The sequence below is a fragment of the Crinia signifera genome, chromosome 7, assembly GCF_055691185.1.
Source record: "Crinia signifera chromosome 7, ASM5569118v1, whole genome shotgun sequence".
NCBI lineage: Eukaryota > Metazoa > Chordata > Amphibia > Anura > Myobatrachidae > Crinia > Crinia signifera.
This window is the reverse complement of record NC_139223.1, coordinates 182,898,679-182,916,435: the sequence shown is the minus strand read 5'-3', so window position 1 is coordinate 182,916,435 and position 17,757 is coordinate 182,898,679. Positions and strand designations below refer to the sequence as shown.

General features: G+C 45.5%; 1 protein-coding gene across 1 annotated transcript in view; it reads right to left on the bottom strand.

The window, feature by feature from the left end:
* LOC146021315 (transient receptor potential cation channel subfamily M member 8-like) overlaps window positions 1-17,757 on the bottom strand; it is a gene marked incomplete at its 5' end in the record, with an annotated part of 560,542 nt that overhangs the window by 2,693 nt on the left and 540,092 nt on the right. Inside the window, 2 exons of the mRNA XM_083155109.1 lie at window positions 8,739-8,808; window positions 8,957-9,110. Coding sequence (XP_083011235.1) covers window positions 8,758-8,808; window positions 8,957-9,110 — 205 coding nt within the window. The remainder of the gene's footprint in view (window positions 1-8,738; window positions 8,809-8,956; window positions 9,111-17,757) is intronic.

The following is a 17,757-nucleotide window of genomic DNA, read 5'->3' as shown; positions in this document are numbered from 1 at the left end:
TTCCCATTTTTTTAATCCATTAATTATGTTGTTTGGGTACATGTTTCCTAGCACGGCGCCCGTCGTATTCGATCGCATGCCTTAATTTAAGGTACTTAAGGCATGCGATCGACGCGATCGACGCGATTTTCTGTCAATTACCAGCTTTAATTGCCGGTAATGAGAAAATCGCGTTGATCACGTCCATCTCACGCCATTATAATGGCACGCGATGCGACCGACGCGATCAATTCGATTTTCCCATAGAGAACAATGTTAAATGAGTTTTTAAAGTTAAAATTGTGTTGATCACGTCGATCGCATGTCATTATAATGGCATGCGATCGACGTGATCAACTTGATTTTAAATAGGTAACAATGGGAAATGGGCCAATATGGTTAATGCCCCCCCATTGTTAACGCCACCCCACTATTGACGCCAACCCGAAGCATGGCGAGCGCAGCGAGCCCGCGAGGGACGGCGGTACGCGTCCTCCGACCTTTTCATACCCCCATTATCCACGTCGGCTTGGAGTTGATTTTATAAAGTTTGGAGAGCGCAGCGAGCCACCGAGCCCGAAGCGTGGCGAGCGGACGCGTATACCTGTGAAGTTATGCGCGTCCCCTCACGGGGCTTGCTGCGCTCGCCACACTTCGGGTTGGCGTCAATATTGGGGTGGCATTAACAATGAGGGGGGCATTTCAACCATGAGGGGGGGGTTGCAATTAAAATTGGGGGGTGTGGGCTTTTTACATTGAAATCAATGTAAAATTGGGTGTCAAGGACCATTTTACATTGATTCCAACGTAAAAATTGCGTCGATCACATCGCATGCGATGCGATATTTGCGATGGTTGCATGCGATGCAATATTTTCACCCGCGATCAATACAATCAAAATCGCGGGCGCCGTGCTAGGAAACAAATACCGTTGTTTGTATTTTCTTACAATGAATTCACCAAAGATTCATTCAAAAATTCTATAGGGGAAATTTTATAAAATGGGAATTTTATTTCAGATGGGATGTTGCTATGGGTAATCAGTCAGATACTATAACTTATCTTCTAGTACAGTGGTTCCCAACCCTGGTCCTCAAGTACCCCCAACAGTGCACGTTTTCCAGGTGCACAGATTGTTCAGGCACATTTTAAAAGATCCACAGGTGGAGCTAATTATTTCACTTATTCTGTGTGGAGACCTGCAAAACGTGCACTTTTGGGGGTACTTGAGGACCAGGGTTGGGAACCACTGTTCTAGTTCAAGCATGTCCAATCTGCAGCCCTCAGCACATCCCAGCACGCCATGCCATAGTTTTGCTATTAAGGAATGCTAAAACAGGATACGGTCAATAGGTCTACAAACATTAGGTTGACATTCATGAAAGTCAACATGACTGAAGATCGAGAGGGTCATTAGGTCGACATAGGGAAGGTCGATAGTCAAAATGTCGACATGGGGTTTTCACATTTTTTTTGTCCTGAATGTCAACTCAGTCGACATGGACACTAGTGGCTGCCTATCCAATGATCCCATTCTGCTAAAACTACAGTAAAGGTGCATACACACTCTGTACAATTTTTTTTACCAATTTTTTTTTTTACCAATTTCGTTCATTTTGATATTGGTCAGTGTGTATGTGACGAACAACTAATGATGATGTGCATACCCTCCAGTTGTTCATCAAGATTGTGTGTAAACTGTGTAAGCAGCTCAATTTGAATATATGTCAAAAAGAGCCTATAAACTGTCGCTAGATCTTTCATCTTTCATCAACATCTTTTGTCAACACCTTTTGTCTAGGACACTGGGTTCAAGGGAAATTGGTCATCAATGTCTTCAAAATAAATCGATCAACAAAAATTGTACAGTGTGTATGCACCTTAAGGCATGCTGGGGTGTGTAGTTTCACAATAGCTGGAGGGCAGCAGGTTGGACATAACTAAAAGGTGATAAATAAGAAGTAGATTCTGATTTGTTGCCCATAGCAACATCCCATCTGAAATAGAACTCCCATCTAATGCTAGATACGCACCAGAATGATCATGATCGTGAGATGATCATACGATGGTCGCACGATCTGTCGGAGCACGCGATCTGCGCGCAATCTGCACACAATCGGATCACTATCTGTACCCAGCAGAAGGGATCTTTTACAAATCCTTGCTGCAGCAGGTCGGATCTGCAAAACGACCACAAGACCAGCGCATTGGCTCGGGATCAGATCTAAAACATGCCCAATTTACATACAATCAGCCGAGATTGCATCAAAATTGACAGGATTGATGGCAAATCGTTCTGGTGTGTGACCTACATTATTAAATTCCCCCCTACATCATCTTTGTCCTGAAATGGAATACAATCACAAGGTACTTATGTAATATCTGGACTCCCGTTTTTCTTACGAGACCGCATCCCCTCGCGGGGCTCGCTGCGCTCACCACGCTTCGGGCACGGTGGCTCGCTGCGCTCGCCACACTATATAAAATCAACTCCATGCGTAGTTGGATAGTAGGGGTATGAAAAAATGGGGTGCATTTAACATGGGAGTCCAGATAATACATAAGTACCAATCACAATACTGATTGACAAATGAACTTTATTTCTATATCCGCCACTATTTAACTTTTATTTATAGGAGCCCCACAAGTTTGTTGTCCAGGGCCCCCAAGAACCTTAATCTGATCATGCGACCACCACTACCTCCAAGACCATGCTTTTCATGATTATATATATATATATATATATATATATATATATATATATGTGTGTATTACACACACACACATATATACATATACACGGCAGGTGCCGGCACTTCAATAATTCAGAGTAATGGCCCGGGTGCAGCACTGGAATAGATGAATAGCAGCTGGATAGTGGTACTCCCGGGGACTTTGTAAATAAACAGGCAGACGCTGAAATCAGCAAGCAGGAGGAGCAGATTGCAGGTGCACACTACATATAAATGCTAAACCTATTAATATCATTGCTGTATTGCATTTCAGAGGTTCTTAGCATAATGATCCCCATTATTATCGGCTTGAAAAGAACCCTGAGTATGTGGTTCCACCAGTAGACTTCTTTATTCAATTGCTGTCTTTGACACTCCATTGCAACTTCTTTGTTTTGAACAACAAATTCTATCAACAACGCTCCGGATGCGCAATGGGATCTCTGGTCACACAGTCCTATGTCAATGCGTATGTGGCTGAATTACGTAGAGCAAGATCTGTTTTTCAAGGAAGAACTGTCATCATCAATCTTATGTTACACATGGTACATTGATGATGTACTGGTACTCTGGACGGGTTCTAAGACCCAATATATCTCTGTCATTGATAAAATCAATGCTATGGACTGTCCTATCAAATTTACACTCCAAATGAGCCAGACTTCAATTCATTATCTTGACGTGTGTATTCAGGCTGATAAGGGGAAACTTAACAACTCTGTTTACACCAAGCTGACTAATCGCAATACACTATTAAGGGCGCAAAGCCATCATCCCCCTGCCCTTAAACGTGGTCTCCCATTTTCTCAGATTATGCAAGTACAAAAAATAACGAGCTCTCCATCAGTTCTGGACGAACATCTTGACACAATGGTGTCTAAATTTAAACATTGCGGTTATTCCGACTGCACTTTATTAGGTGCCAGGGTACTTGTTTCCTAGCATGGCGCCCACTACTCCATTTACGTAGTGGGCTATTCAGGGTAAGGAAATCGCATCGCATGCCCTTAATGGCATGCGATGCGATGCGATTTTTTATCACATCCTATTTTTTTAATGGGCTAAGTCAGTGAATACATTAATAAGATAGGATGCGATAAAAAATCGCATGGCATAGCATGCCATTACTGGCATGCCATGCGATGGGATGCAAATTTTTATTGCATCCTATCTTTGTAATGGTTGCATGGAATTAGGTTCAACGAACCCCCCCACCCCCACACACTATCCACGCCACCCCGAAGCGTGGTGAGTGCAGCGAGCTCCGTGAGGGGCAGCGGAACGCGTCCTCTGACTTTTTCATTACCCCATTATCCACGTCAACGTGGAGTTGATTTTATATAGTGGGACGAGCGCAGCGAGCCACCGAGCCCGAACCGTGGCGAGCGCAGCGAGCCCCGCAAAAAGACATGGAATCCATGTAAAGTAATCCGCTTGCGCTCGCCATGCTTCGGGCTCGGGGGCTCGCCACACTATGTAAAATGAACTCCATGCCGACGTGGATAGTGGGGTAATTAAAAAGTCGGAGGATGTGTTCCGCCTGCGCTTGCCACGCCGGGGTGGCGTGGATAGTGGGGGGGGGGGGGGGGGGTACGTTAAACCTATTTTTGCATGCGATATACTGGGGTACAATGGCAAAAGAAAAAATATATTTAAAAAAATTGGTACTTATGTAATATCTGGGCTCCCGTTTTTCTTATGAGACCGCATCCCCTCGCGGGGCTCGCTGCACTCGCCACACTTCGGGCACGGTGGCTCGCTGCGCTCGCCACACTATATAAAATCAACTCCATGCATAGTTGGATAGCAGGGGTATGAAAAAATGGGGTGCATTTAACATGGGAGCCCAGATAATACATAAGTACCAAAAAATTAAATTAAAATAAAATCGCACCGCATCGCATCACATCACATGCGATTTCCTTACGGTGCCATACGTAGAAAATCTGGCGCCGTGCTAGGAAACAAGTACCATTGCAAGAAACAAAATTAACCAACTTTCTCATCAGGACACCTTGAAGCTGAAAGTCCTTCAAGGTGCCCAAGGTGACACAGAAGAGAGACAATATACGATCGGGTACGATCGTTTAATACTGCTGATGCCAAGATCTTGTCTACAGCCAGCTCCCTATGGCCGATGATACAACAAGATAAAGCTCTTCACAAATTGAAAAACATTCATCTATGTACTACTACACAAGAGGCAGGAATATTCATGACTGGGTTGTCAGAACTGACATCTCATCCCGTCTGCCCCCGGGAACTACATCCAAGCCTGGTGGCTGTTATAGGTGTACAGGCTGTACTAAATGCAGCGCTATTGTTAGAGGCCACATGAGCGGAGCTTGCCCGGCGCAGCCGGGTCCTGCAGCTCTGGTCCCGGCTGTTGCTAGGCACCCGGGACGACACGTCACAGCTGGTCCGGGACAGCGTCACGGCAACAGTTGCCAGATGCTCAGCGCATCTCTCTCTGCCAGCACCACCTCTTCCCCAGCGGTTGCCTAGGTGATGGGGACGCCAGGTAGCCACAGGGAAATAATCAGCAAGCGCACCTGAGGCAGCATGCAGCTGCTGTTCATTACTAATCAGGGGTGGACACACAGGAAGCAGCCTTTATAAGGGATTCATTTGGGCTGCTACAACGCCAGTTATAGACTTGATTGGAGACTACTCTGTTGGTGTGTCCGGTCCCGCTGGTTAACCTGCTGGTTAACCTCTTGTTACCTGAATCCTGGGAGGCTACCTCTGGCTACTTCCAGGCTGCTCATTCCCTTTCCCCTGCAAGCAAGTACCATCTAGCTTTTGTTATCATTGCACAGTTCATTGGCAGGGTGATTAGCAGACATTCATAGTTAGCTGTGTGAGGTCAGCTTCCCAGGTATGGCCTGTTCTTAAGCTGTGGCTTTAGGCCACACAGTTCAGTGTATGTAAATACTTTAGTTATTGCTTTTGCCCGTGTCTTATATGCTACATTAGCATTTATTCTTGGTATCATTCATTGCAATATCCTTGTCTTTGTCATGCTCACTTTGTCATTGTTAAGTGCCCTGTCTCAGTTAGCCTGAGTTTATGTATCCTAGTCCTTGCTTCTTGTACCCCTTCTTGTCTCTCAGTCCTGTCCTCTAGTGTTAGGTTAGTTTATGTAGGCAGTGTAGTTCCTATGCTTGCTGCTCCCTACTGGTAGCTGCCCGGGGCCCTTGGGGTTAAGTCACCACCGACACTTGAAGATGTAAGACCAGGCGGCATACAAGTACCGGAAGACTTATACAGTCTTATGGGAAAAGGGCTGTTATTGGAAAGAAGGCTTGCTTGTGTGCTCTGTAGACTTAGGCCTGGGTGTCCTGGGTGGCTACTCAAAAGACGTCAAGAGGCCCCTTGGCTGAAGACCTGATGTCCGGCATCTGTAGTGGTCCATCCCTTCCGTCTGTTCCTTCACACTCCAGGCAATCCTCAGGAAAACCCGGCCAGGGTTCATCAATGCTCCCCAGTGAGTGTAACAGCTACAGTATGACACACTCCAAGGTGTTTTTCCATCCTCACTCAGTAATGAAGTATTACATCAAATATGCACTCATTTGTACCAGCTTCTACGTGGTCTATCTTTTAAAGTGCCCATGCAGGCTATGTAATGTGGGGAAGATGATCAGGACATTTAGAATGGGATCGCACTCCAACGAACCGCGATCTGTGCTGCTTTAAATGACAAGTTAAATGAACAACCGGTAGTGAAGCATTTTGAACAAGAAAAGCATAATTTGGCTAGTTTGAAATACATCCTGATTAATCCCGTCCCCGATGACATCCGTGTTGGAGATCGAAAAAAATAAATTCTTTGACTTGAAACCGCATGGATTCACAATTTACTGACTGTGTTGCCCAAAGGATTGAATGAGCAGATCTCTGATAACATCTTTTTATAATATGTACCGTCCATTATATCTTATCAATATCTTAAACTCATCTCCACGCCAACGTGGATAGTGGGGGTATGAAAAGATCGGAGGACGCGAACCGCCGACCCTGGCGGGCTTGTTGCGCTCGCCACGCTTTGGGTTGTTCTTGATAATGGAGGTGGCGTGGGGGTGTATTTCACATTATAAGCACCCATTACGGGGCTTATACTATTTTTAATCGCATGCCATATACCCACATGCGATGCGATTAGATGGCATACAACTTAATATCATGGGCGCCGTGCTAGGAAACAAGTACCAAGGTTTTTATTTTGAGCAAGAGTGTTAATAGCTTGTCGTTCCAACACTGTAAGGTTTGGATGCTTATTTGTTTGATGTTTGGTAGCTATCTCAATATCTTCATCAATTAATCTAGGAAAGGTTTTAATGCTAGCATTATGCGCCTTTGGGTCAAAGGTTGATGGAGTGCCGAATTTCTAGAGGGCTGGAGGAATTACATTTTGGTTAATAGAATTAAGTGATGGAGGTTTCAAATGGAAAAATTATTGCAACTTGAAGTGCGCTGGAGTTTTAGACTTGATGTTGTTTCCCCGAACGGGTTAAATGAGAATCTGTCATTATCAGTATTTAAATGAATGCGTTTGCATAATGTGGTACTATACTGTATTGGTCTCATTAATATCATTTATATTTGTTATATTTGTTATTCCCCATATGAGTGTAGCAGTTATTGATCTACAGTATATGCTGCGTGTATTGTCTTATAGTTTGTCGTATATGTGTAACCATGGTGATCCTATTGAGCGTCCAGGCGCCACTGAGAGGCCGCTACCTGATGACGTCACCTCCCCCTCGGCGAGTGGGCGGATACTCAGTTCCGTTCCCAGCACGCTGTATTCATCTATAAAGGTACAGTATGTAACTTGTGTTTTGTCATATATCCTGAAGACAAATGTTAAACATTTGAAACGTTGATAAGATTACCGCCTCTATGTGTTTTTTTTGACTGATGCACTGGCGAGCGCCGGCGAGAGAGACTGGGATGCGTGTGCGTCTCACGCGCACGCGCGTCCCAGTATCATGGTGGCTTGGCAGTGTCTCCCTGCCCGTCTCCGCTTCGGGAGATGCTGACCCCCGCCAAGCTCTGTTGCCACGGGGCATGCGGGCGTCTCGTGCCCACGCGCCTCCTGGCGGGAACCGACCGCCAGCGTGGATGGCGGTAGAAACGCCATCCACTGCAAGGATAAGGCTGGCTCCATCTGTATGTAGTGATTGTGTGTCTTCAAAACTCTTCCATCTGTTAGCAGTGTGTGCAAGTACATCTCTTTCTCTCTCACACATGCACAAACACATAGGCAATCCCAAGGGGATACGGTCATTAGGCCTACACCAGCTAGGTCGACAAGCATTAGGTCGACACCACTAGGTCAACAGGCAGCAAGTTCGACATTGGGTCTATGTCGACATGGGTCTAGGTTGACAGGGCGTTAGGTCGACATGGGCTAGGTCGACAGTCAAAAGGTCGACATGGGGTTTTTCACTGTTTTTTTTGCCGACATGTGCCGACAGGCGGTATTTCATGCCCTACCATGAACTAGGTCATGGTGGGAGAATAAAATAGTGTGCCGAGCGCAGCGAGGCACCGTGCCCGAAGCATTGCGAGTGAAGCGAGGGGATGTGGTGGACTTCAAACTGTGTCCATGTCAACCCTGTCGACATTTGGGTAAAAAAAGTGAAAAACCCCATGTCGACCTTTTGACTGTCGACCTAATGTCCTGTTGACCTAAACCCATGTCAACCTAGACACATGTAGACCTTGACCCATGTCGACTTTGTGGTGTCGACCCAATTCTTGTCGACCTAGGTGGTGTAGACCTAACAACCCACACCCATCCCAAGGTAGCAGACTAGCTTTGATAGCATTTGCTTCGAGCAGGCTTACTAGTACATAATATTGTTCGTGTGTGTGTGTGTGGGTGTGTGTGTTTGTATGGGTGTCTATTTGCTCAACAATAATTAATATTAATTTTGGTGATTTTCTTTGACTACTTAATATTTTACTTAACACAAATAAACAAATAAAGTTCTTAACTGAAGATGTTTGGTCACTCACCTTCCCTGAGTACAGAACGTCATTTTATCTTGCTATTAATAAGTTCCAGTAACACTTTCGTGTCATTTAACTATGGAGAGATAAGGCAGGTATATTAGTGGAGAATATATAAAACATAGATGTATGAAAGAGTGGAAAAGATTATGTAGTATGACATTATATGGGTATAGATATGGGGCACTGTGCGAGGCAGTGTGACACACAGACAGCAGGCTTACCTTTGCTTCCAACTCCTTGAACCTGCGATCTTCCTTTGCTTCCAACTCCTTGAACCTGCGATCTTCCTTTGCTTCCAACTCCTTGAACCTGCGATCTTCCTTTGCTTCCAACTTCTTGAACCTGTGCTCCACCTTTCCTTCCAATTCCTTGAACCTGTACTCCACCATGAAGGGGAAGAAAGGCGCTATCAGAACACAGATGCATTTATATACACTCCCCTCAGTGCCATTACTGGGGCTTTTCTTTATACCATGGCTACTCCAGTGTGCCTTATACCACTCCAGCTAAACTCGAGCACTGGGTATGGTGATCGGAGGCCTGTGTGTGACTGTGTATTCCATGCCCAAGCATTCATAAAGCCCCAGGTGTACAGTTCTTGTGCCACATGGCTACCATAGTCCAGTTGGAACTGGGCAGTGTGTGGTGCACAGAGAATAGAGGGTTTGTATCCAGCACTCAGTGTACACAGTGGCCCTTATTCTGGTTCACTCGCAAAGGCAAATTCATTCTCAAATGGATAAAACCATGTTCACTGCATGGGGGGGGGGGGCAGATGTAACTTTGATTGGGTGGGGTTTTACTTCAAAGTGAGATTTATAGAGCAATTGATACAGCTTCTCACGGGTGCAGCTAACAAAGTTGCAGGGAGTGCATCTGCTATGGGACCCAGAGCTGAGAGGGGTCCACCTTCATACCTCCCAACATGACCCTCTCCAGGAGGGACACAATGCTCTGTTGCTGGACTTCCCTTTTCAATTATGATTACCATCACCTGTGGCGAAACACCTTTCTTATCAATTAACCTGTTTAAAACAATGGCAATCATTAATTGAGAGGGAAGTCCATAAAAAGAGCATTGTGTCCCTCCTGGAATGGGTCATGTTCGGAGGTATGCCCACATATCGTACAACACACAGAACACACACATTGTACAGATGCACACAGAACACATATATACAGTACGTAGTTCACACACATAACACAAAACTCACAGTACAACACACACCCACATTCACTACAACACACAATCAAAAACAGTACAACACACACACACACACACATCTATATAATAAGTTGAAGAGTGTGTGTGTGTGCGTGCGTGTGTGTGCATGTATGTCGCATTGCAGACACACCGTGGCACTCGGAGCCACCAAATTCAGCATCAAGATACCTCTGGACCCGGTGGTGTGCACCTCGAAACCGTTTTTGGGAAATTTCACTTAGAAATTTAAAAAACACCAAGTTTTAATTTGCCTTCATTGCTGGGAAAAATATTGACGATCTGTGAAACCGTTGACGAAGGAACAACTCCACACCTGATTTCATTGCTGTCATTGAGTATGAATGACACATTCTAACATTATGGTGAAGTCTTTAAACAATTAGGAATAATTGAGGATATACATAGACCACACATAACACACACACATACACATTGTACACGCACACACACACACACGTACACATTGTACACGCACACACACACACACACAGTACACCACATATGCACACATAACACACAACACACACACACATATATACGTAGCGCACCTCACACACTTACACATTGGACAGATACACACAACAAAACACACACATAACACACCACATGCAGTACAACACAAACCCATATACACTACAACACACACCCAAAACCAGTATAACAAACACACAGAACACACACACTTACACATTGTACAGATACATAAACACACAGAACACACACACTTAAGCATTGCCAGGATACGCACAGCACACTACACACACATATATATGTAGCGCACCTCACATTCGGCAGATACACATAACACAACACACACACATAACACACCACTTACGGTACAACACACACCCACATTCACTACAACACACACCCACATTCACTACAACACACAACCAAAAACAGTACAACACACACACACACATCTATATAATAAGTTGAATAGTGTGTGTGTGTGCGTGCGTGCGTGTCTGTCGCATTGCAGACACACCGTGGCACTCTGAGCCACCAAATTCAGCATCAAGATACCTCTGGACCCGGTGGTGTGCACCTCAAAGCCGTTTTGGGTAAATTTCACTTAGAAATTTAAAAAACACCAAGTTTTAATTTGCCTTCATTGATGATCTGGGAAAAAGATTGACGATCTGTGAAACCGTTGACGAAGGAACAACTCCACACCTGATTTCATTGCTGTCATTGAGTATGAATGACACATTCTAACATTATGGTGAAGGCTTTAAACAATTAGGAATAATTGAGGATATACATAGACCACACATCACACTTACACATTGTACACGCACACACACACAGTACACCACATATGCACACATAACACACAACACACATATATATACGTAGCGCACCTCACACACTTACACATTGGACAGATACACACAACAAAACACACACATAACACACCACATGCAGTACAACACAAACCCATATACACTACAACACACACCCAAAACAAGTACAACAAACACACAGAACACACACACTTAAACATTGTACAGATACAGAAACACACAGAACACAAACACTTAAGCATTGCCAGGATACGCACAGCACACTACACACATATATATATGTAGCGCACCTCACATTCGGCAGATACACATAACACAACACACACACATAACACACCACTTACGGTACAACACACACCCACATTCACTACAACACACACCCACATTCACTACAACACACAACCAAAAACAGTACAACACACACATCTATATAATAAGTTGAAGAGTGTGTGTGCGTGTGTGTGCGTGTCTGTCGCATTGCAGACACACCGTGGCACTCAGAGTACTGTGAAAATCCCATCAATTGAGGACCCCCTGTAGGTGTGCCAAACACCAATTATGCCCACAATATCCATACCCCCACCTATAGATTTGTTTCACAACCCACCCCCATCCAAACAATTATCAGTTTGAATCAGAACTTATTTTTTAATCCTACTTTCATTTCTTGATTGTACTTCTATGTACACTTATATATTTATTTTTCACGATTTTTTGAGTAAATTGTACACTTTAACATGACAAATCTTTCTCTCATTCTTATTCTTCAACTTCTTACACTCCAAACCTTATCAATGCACCCATTTATGATTGCGATGGCTGGATCGGTGGATTGGCCCGGCGGGTGTAGGGAAGAATTTGGCCCATTGCACCTGTTCCCAGTGGTGCATTGCAGTGGTGCGGGTAGCGTGCGTCGCGTCATGACGTCATGTGGCCAGGCCCACGGACCTGCTCCCACACTCAGGGGCTGCCCCACGGCTTGGTAGAGACGCCCGGTGCATGTGCTTTACAGATCTCCAGACCTCAGAGACTGCTGCAGGCAGGATTGGTGAGAGGAGCGGCAGTGGCAGGGAGCGGTGAATTTTTTATTAATTAGGGCACGGTGAGTAACGCCCACCCCAGTCTCCAAGCACTCAGCACCTGTAATTACACACCCTAGAAACTGTACCATTGAAAGTATAGAAATGGAGGTGTGGCCACGTCCCTTTCTGATTTTGTACCGATTTCTGACCCTCAGATGTTGGAGGGTATGTCATACAGTAGGTGCTAAATCTCAGGAGTGGATGTGGAATTCATCAACACATACAAGTTATCAACTCAGGTGCCCTGTGTTTCAAACAACACCACACCTGATTTAATTGCCGTCATTGAGTATCAATGCAAACACATTCTAACATTATAGTGGAATCTATAACAAATTACAGTCTTAGGTATTTGGCACAGCATACTGTAAAATGACATTTTTCAGCAATTTTGGAAATAAAAAAACCCCAAGGTTTTCCCGGGCAACGCCGGGCAGGTCAGCTAGTAAACAATAAATGCATCATAGGTGCTAAAATCTCAGGAGTGGACATACCTCCCAACATGACCCTCTCCAGGAGGGACAGAATGCTCTGTTTCTGAACTTCCATCCTAATTTATGATTTCCATTGTTTTACACAGGTTAATTGAGAAGAAAGGTGTTTCACCACAGGTGATGGTAATCCATAAATTAAGAGGAAAGTCCAGAAACAGAGCATTGTGTCCCTACTGTAGAGGGTCATGTTGGGAGGTATGGGAGTGGATGTGGAATTCATCAACACACACAAGATATTACTGTAAGTCAGGAGCGGTATGTTTCAAACAACAACACCACACCTGATTTCAATGTTGTCATTGAGGATCAATGCAAACACATTCTAACATTATGGTGGAGGTTTTAACAAATTACAATCTTGGCACAGCGTAACACAAAATTTTACAGCAATTTTGGAAATAAAAAAAAAAACATGAACATGAAGTTTTCCCAGGCAATGCGGGGCGGGTCTGCTAGTTTCAAATAAATAGCTATAGTTTTGCAAGGGTAACACATACCTCCCAACATGACCCTCTCCAGGAGGGACAGAATGCTGTCCCTGGACTTCCCTCTTAATATGTCACATCCACCATGGCGTTTACCCAAAACCCCTGTGCTGTGCTTAGCCCTGGACCTTCTAGGTGCACTATAACCATGGCGCTCACCTCTGCTTATGTTTCTGGCTCCACTGGGGTACATGTGGCCGCGCTGTCACTGCGTGGTGACACCGGTGTATTGTGCTCCGGTTCCATGCAGGGTATGAGTGGCATACTGCCATGTGTGTTTGTGCCTGGCTAGCGTCTGAGTGAAAGCCGGTGGTTGCGCAGCTGCGTACCATCAGGGCCGGCTAGAATCTGTCGCCCTCTCTGGTGGGCGCCATCTTGTTGGTTTCCTCAGCCTCCCCTGCACGTCTCCGCCTCCCTGTCAGATTGCCTGACCAATCCCGGCTCAGTCCACCTGTTAAGTACTGACTGCCCAGGCTAGTCCGGCAGTCAGTACAATGATGTCTACCCCGCAGCATCATTGCTCCTACCTGGCTCTGTAGTAATCCGCTACAACCCTAAGCTTCTTCCTGAAGAGATCCTGCTGGCCGTTCACTGTTTCAAGTACCACCGGACTCTGCCTACCGCCAAAGTGGATCAAGCAAGGTCAGGTCCTCTACGGGGTCTCACCTTGCTATTACTCCCGACGGTTACTTCCACGGTTACCTCTGGCTGCAGCCACGACCTTATACAGCGAAGGACAACTCTTCTTCATTTATTATTATCCAATCCCCAATCTTCAACCAATCATCCAATCTTCAACCAATCATCCAACCATCCAATTCTCCAATCCTCAATCTAATCTTCAATCCAATCCCCATCCAATCATCCAATCCACAATACAATCTTCATTCATTCTTCAAATCATCCAATCATCAATTCCTTCTTCAATCTTCAAGTATTCAACTCAAGTTTCATATTCGTTTCCACTCCTCAAACTATATTGCAATACTCTTCAAGTACCAAGCTCCGTCATCCTTTACAATAATCTATTGGACAATTGACTTTATATTTGCATATCTGCCATATACCGTTTATACCATCATTATCACTGTCTTGCAATATCTTTATTAAATCAATTACATTTGGTACTTATGTAATATCTGGACTCCCATATTTCTTACGAGACCGCGTCCCCTCGCGGGGCTCGCTGCGCTCACCACGCTTCGGGCACGGTGGCTCGCTGCGCTCGCCACACTATATAAAATCAACTCCATGCGTAGTTGGATAGTAGGGGTATGAAAAAATGAGGTGCATTTAACATGGGAGCCCAGATAATACATAAGTACCTTACATTTTATCTTCATTGTTTCTTACATTCTGTCGTGGATGCAACCTCATACGTTAAAGCACCCAGCTTACGATACTCTGCAGCTGGTGCTTTTAAGAACGTGACATAATGTATGATTGCCAGAAAGCTAAGGTTGATATTGCATGTATGGTGGAAACACACTTGACGGGTGGGAAATTATTAGCGTTAAAAACACCATGGGTAGGCAAGACCTACCATGCACCTTTTACATCTTCCTCTCGCGGTATCTCAGTTTTGGTTAGGAAGTCATTATCTTTCATCTGTAATAGGGTGCTAACAGATCCGGGAGGGCAGTATATATTCTTGGACTGTATGCTAAATAATAGTCCTATATTGATGATGTTTATATACATCCCTCCCGCTTTCAGTTACCAAACCCTAGTGAAAGCAGCTGAATTTGTTGCTACTCATCCACAAACCCCTACAATATGCATGGGTGATTTTAATAATATTAAGATATTTTAGTCTTTCCTGGTACGTTTTGTGATGTAGGCCATGCACCATTTTAGTTGCCCTTCTTTGTACAGTCTCTAATGTATTTATGTCCTACTGGAGATATGGCCTCCAGAACTGAACACAGTACTCTAGATGAGGTCATACCAATGATCTATACAGTGGCAGTATTACTTCTTCTTACTGCTAATACCTCTCCCTATGCAACCAAGCATCTGACTTGCCTTCTTCATTGCTTTGTACATTGCCTACCTGCCTTTAAGTCCCCTTTAATAGTGACACCTAGATCCCTCTCTTCCTCAGTAGTTTCCATTATAGTGCCATTTATACTTTATTTAATCTTTGGATTTTTGAGACTCAAGTGCATGATTTTGAATTTTGACCATTCCACTAATCTACCTAGATCAGGGGTGTCCAAACTTTTTGCGACAAGGGCCAGATTTGGTGAAGTGTAAATGTGTGGGGGCCGACCATTCAGCCTGATATTCTTTGAATCATTAATCACATCAGAATGGTCCCCCACTCTGCCCCATTCACTGTATGTCCCCCAGTCTGCCCCTCCTTTACTGTATGTCCCCCATTCACTGTATGTACCCCACTCTGTACCCATTCACTCTGTCCCCCAGCCTGCCTGCCTTCTCTTAATGTCCATCAGTGCCTCCATTTATTATATGTCCCCAAGCCTGACCCTCCTTCACTGTATGAACCCCATTCACTATGTACCCCACTCTGCCTCCATTCACTGTATGTCCCCCAGCCTGACCCTCCTTCACTGTATGTCCCCCAGCCTGACCCTCCTTCACTGTATGTCCCCGACTCTGCCCCCTCCCTTCTCTGTATGTTTCCCAGTCCCTTGTGTGAGCCAGGGGAAGGAGAGACAAAGCAGGCACTGCAAGGACAGGAGATGCTTGGGCTTAGATGCTGCCCTCCTCCCCTCTGCATGTTACGGAAGCAAGCTTCCCCCTTGCTGCCCCCCTCCCCAAACACTGCTGTCACTGATTGTGGAGTAGGGTGATATATACGATTGCAGAAGTAGCACGCCAAACACATCTGACTGGGGTGGCCGGCACCTCCTCACTGCGGCAGACACTAAGGTAAAAGCGCTCTCGCCGGGGCCCCACCTTTAGTGTCCTGTGCTGTGCTTCCCACATCTGATGCTCTGCACGCTTCCAGTTGGAGGCTGCGGGCCGCTTGAAATCACAGCACGGGCCGCATTTGGCCCCCGGGCCTGACTTTGGACATGCCTGACCTAGATCATCAAACATTTGTTTCACCCCTCCTGGTGTGTCTACCCTGTTGCATATTTTTGTGCACATTTTACCCTCAAAGCCATTTGCAATATCACCAATAAAGATATTACAAAGCACTGGTCCAATTTCAGATCCCCGAAATACTCCACTTGTAACCTTTCCCTCCTTTGACTGTACTCCGTTTACTACAACTCTGTTTTCTGTCCTGCAACCAAGATCTTATCCATTCAACTATCTTAGAATCCAATCCCAAGCTTTCAAGTTTGTTTAACAGTTTGCGTTGTGGGACAGTGTCAAAAGCCTTACTAAAGTCTAGATCAGGGGTCCTCAAACTTTTTAAATCGGGGGCCAGTTCACTGTACCTCAGACCATTGGAGGGCCGGACAATAGTAAAAACAAAAACTAGGTGGGAGAGAGGTAGAGACCACGGGGGCAACAGTGGTCAGTGGTGGGAGAGAGGTATAGACCACAGGAGTGACCATTTATGAGAGAGGTAGAGACCACAGGGGGTGAGGGGTTGTGGGGGGGCGACAGCAGCTGTTGGGTGGGAGAGAAGTAGAGACCACAGGGGGTGACAGTGATGGGAGATTGGGAAGTTTGGGTGCAACAAGTAGTTAAAATATACAATATATACAGTGCATGAGTGTGTGTGTGTGTGTGTTTGAGAGAGAGAGAGAAAATATAAAATATAAATACACACACTAGCTCTGTAAAAATTAAACACACACACACACACACACTTGTAGCTTACTGTATAAAAGTCAGCTGTGAAAGGGTTAAAGCTGTTTTCAGTCACTCTTGGCTGGTGCAGCAGCAGCATGTAGAATGCAGAGGGGGAGGGCTAGTAACTGGAGTGTAAGGGGGAAGAGTTCCGTGCTTAATAGCAGGAACATAAAGCAGCAGGGAGACTGCTGAAACTTCTACTGCCAGCCTGTGCGGACGACGCCGGGACGGACATGGGAGGAGGCGTTATTGGGAGGGACAGAGGTTGAAGGTCAGGTCATGCTTCCGGAGCTGCCTGTCATAGACACAGTAAACACTGACAGTGCAGCAGCCGGGCCGGCAGTAAAAGCAGGACAGCAGAGAGATGCAAAGTGGGCAGTGCGCCTCTCCTGGCCAGCGCCTCCCTGCTTTGCATCCACTGCTTTAGTGGGTAGCGCCGGCCCTGGGGCTCAGCAGAGAGAGTAAGCAGGATAACCTCCCCCCTCTCGCCCGATGACGACCCCCCCCCCAGCGAACCGGACCTTGTCTGCAGTAGTAAGCAGGCAGGGCAGTGGCAGCGCTGTGATGTGGTAACATAGCTGCCTGGGGAGGAGGGAAGGAACATGCTGGTTCCGACACATGAAGAGAGAGGGGAGATGGTGGAAGGGCAACTCCG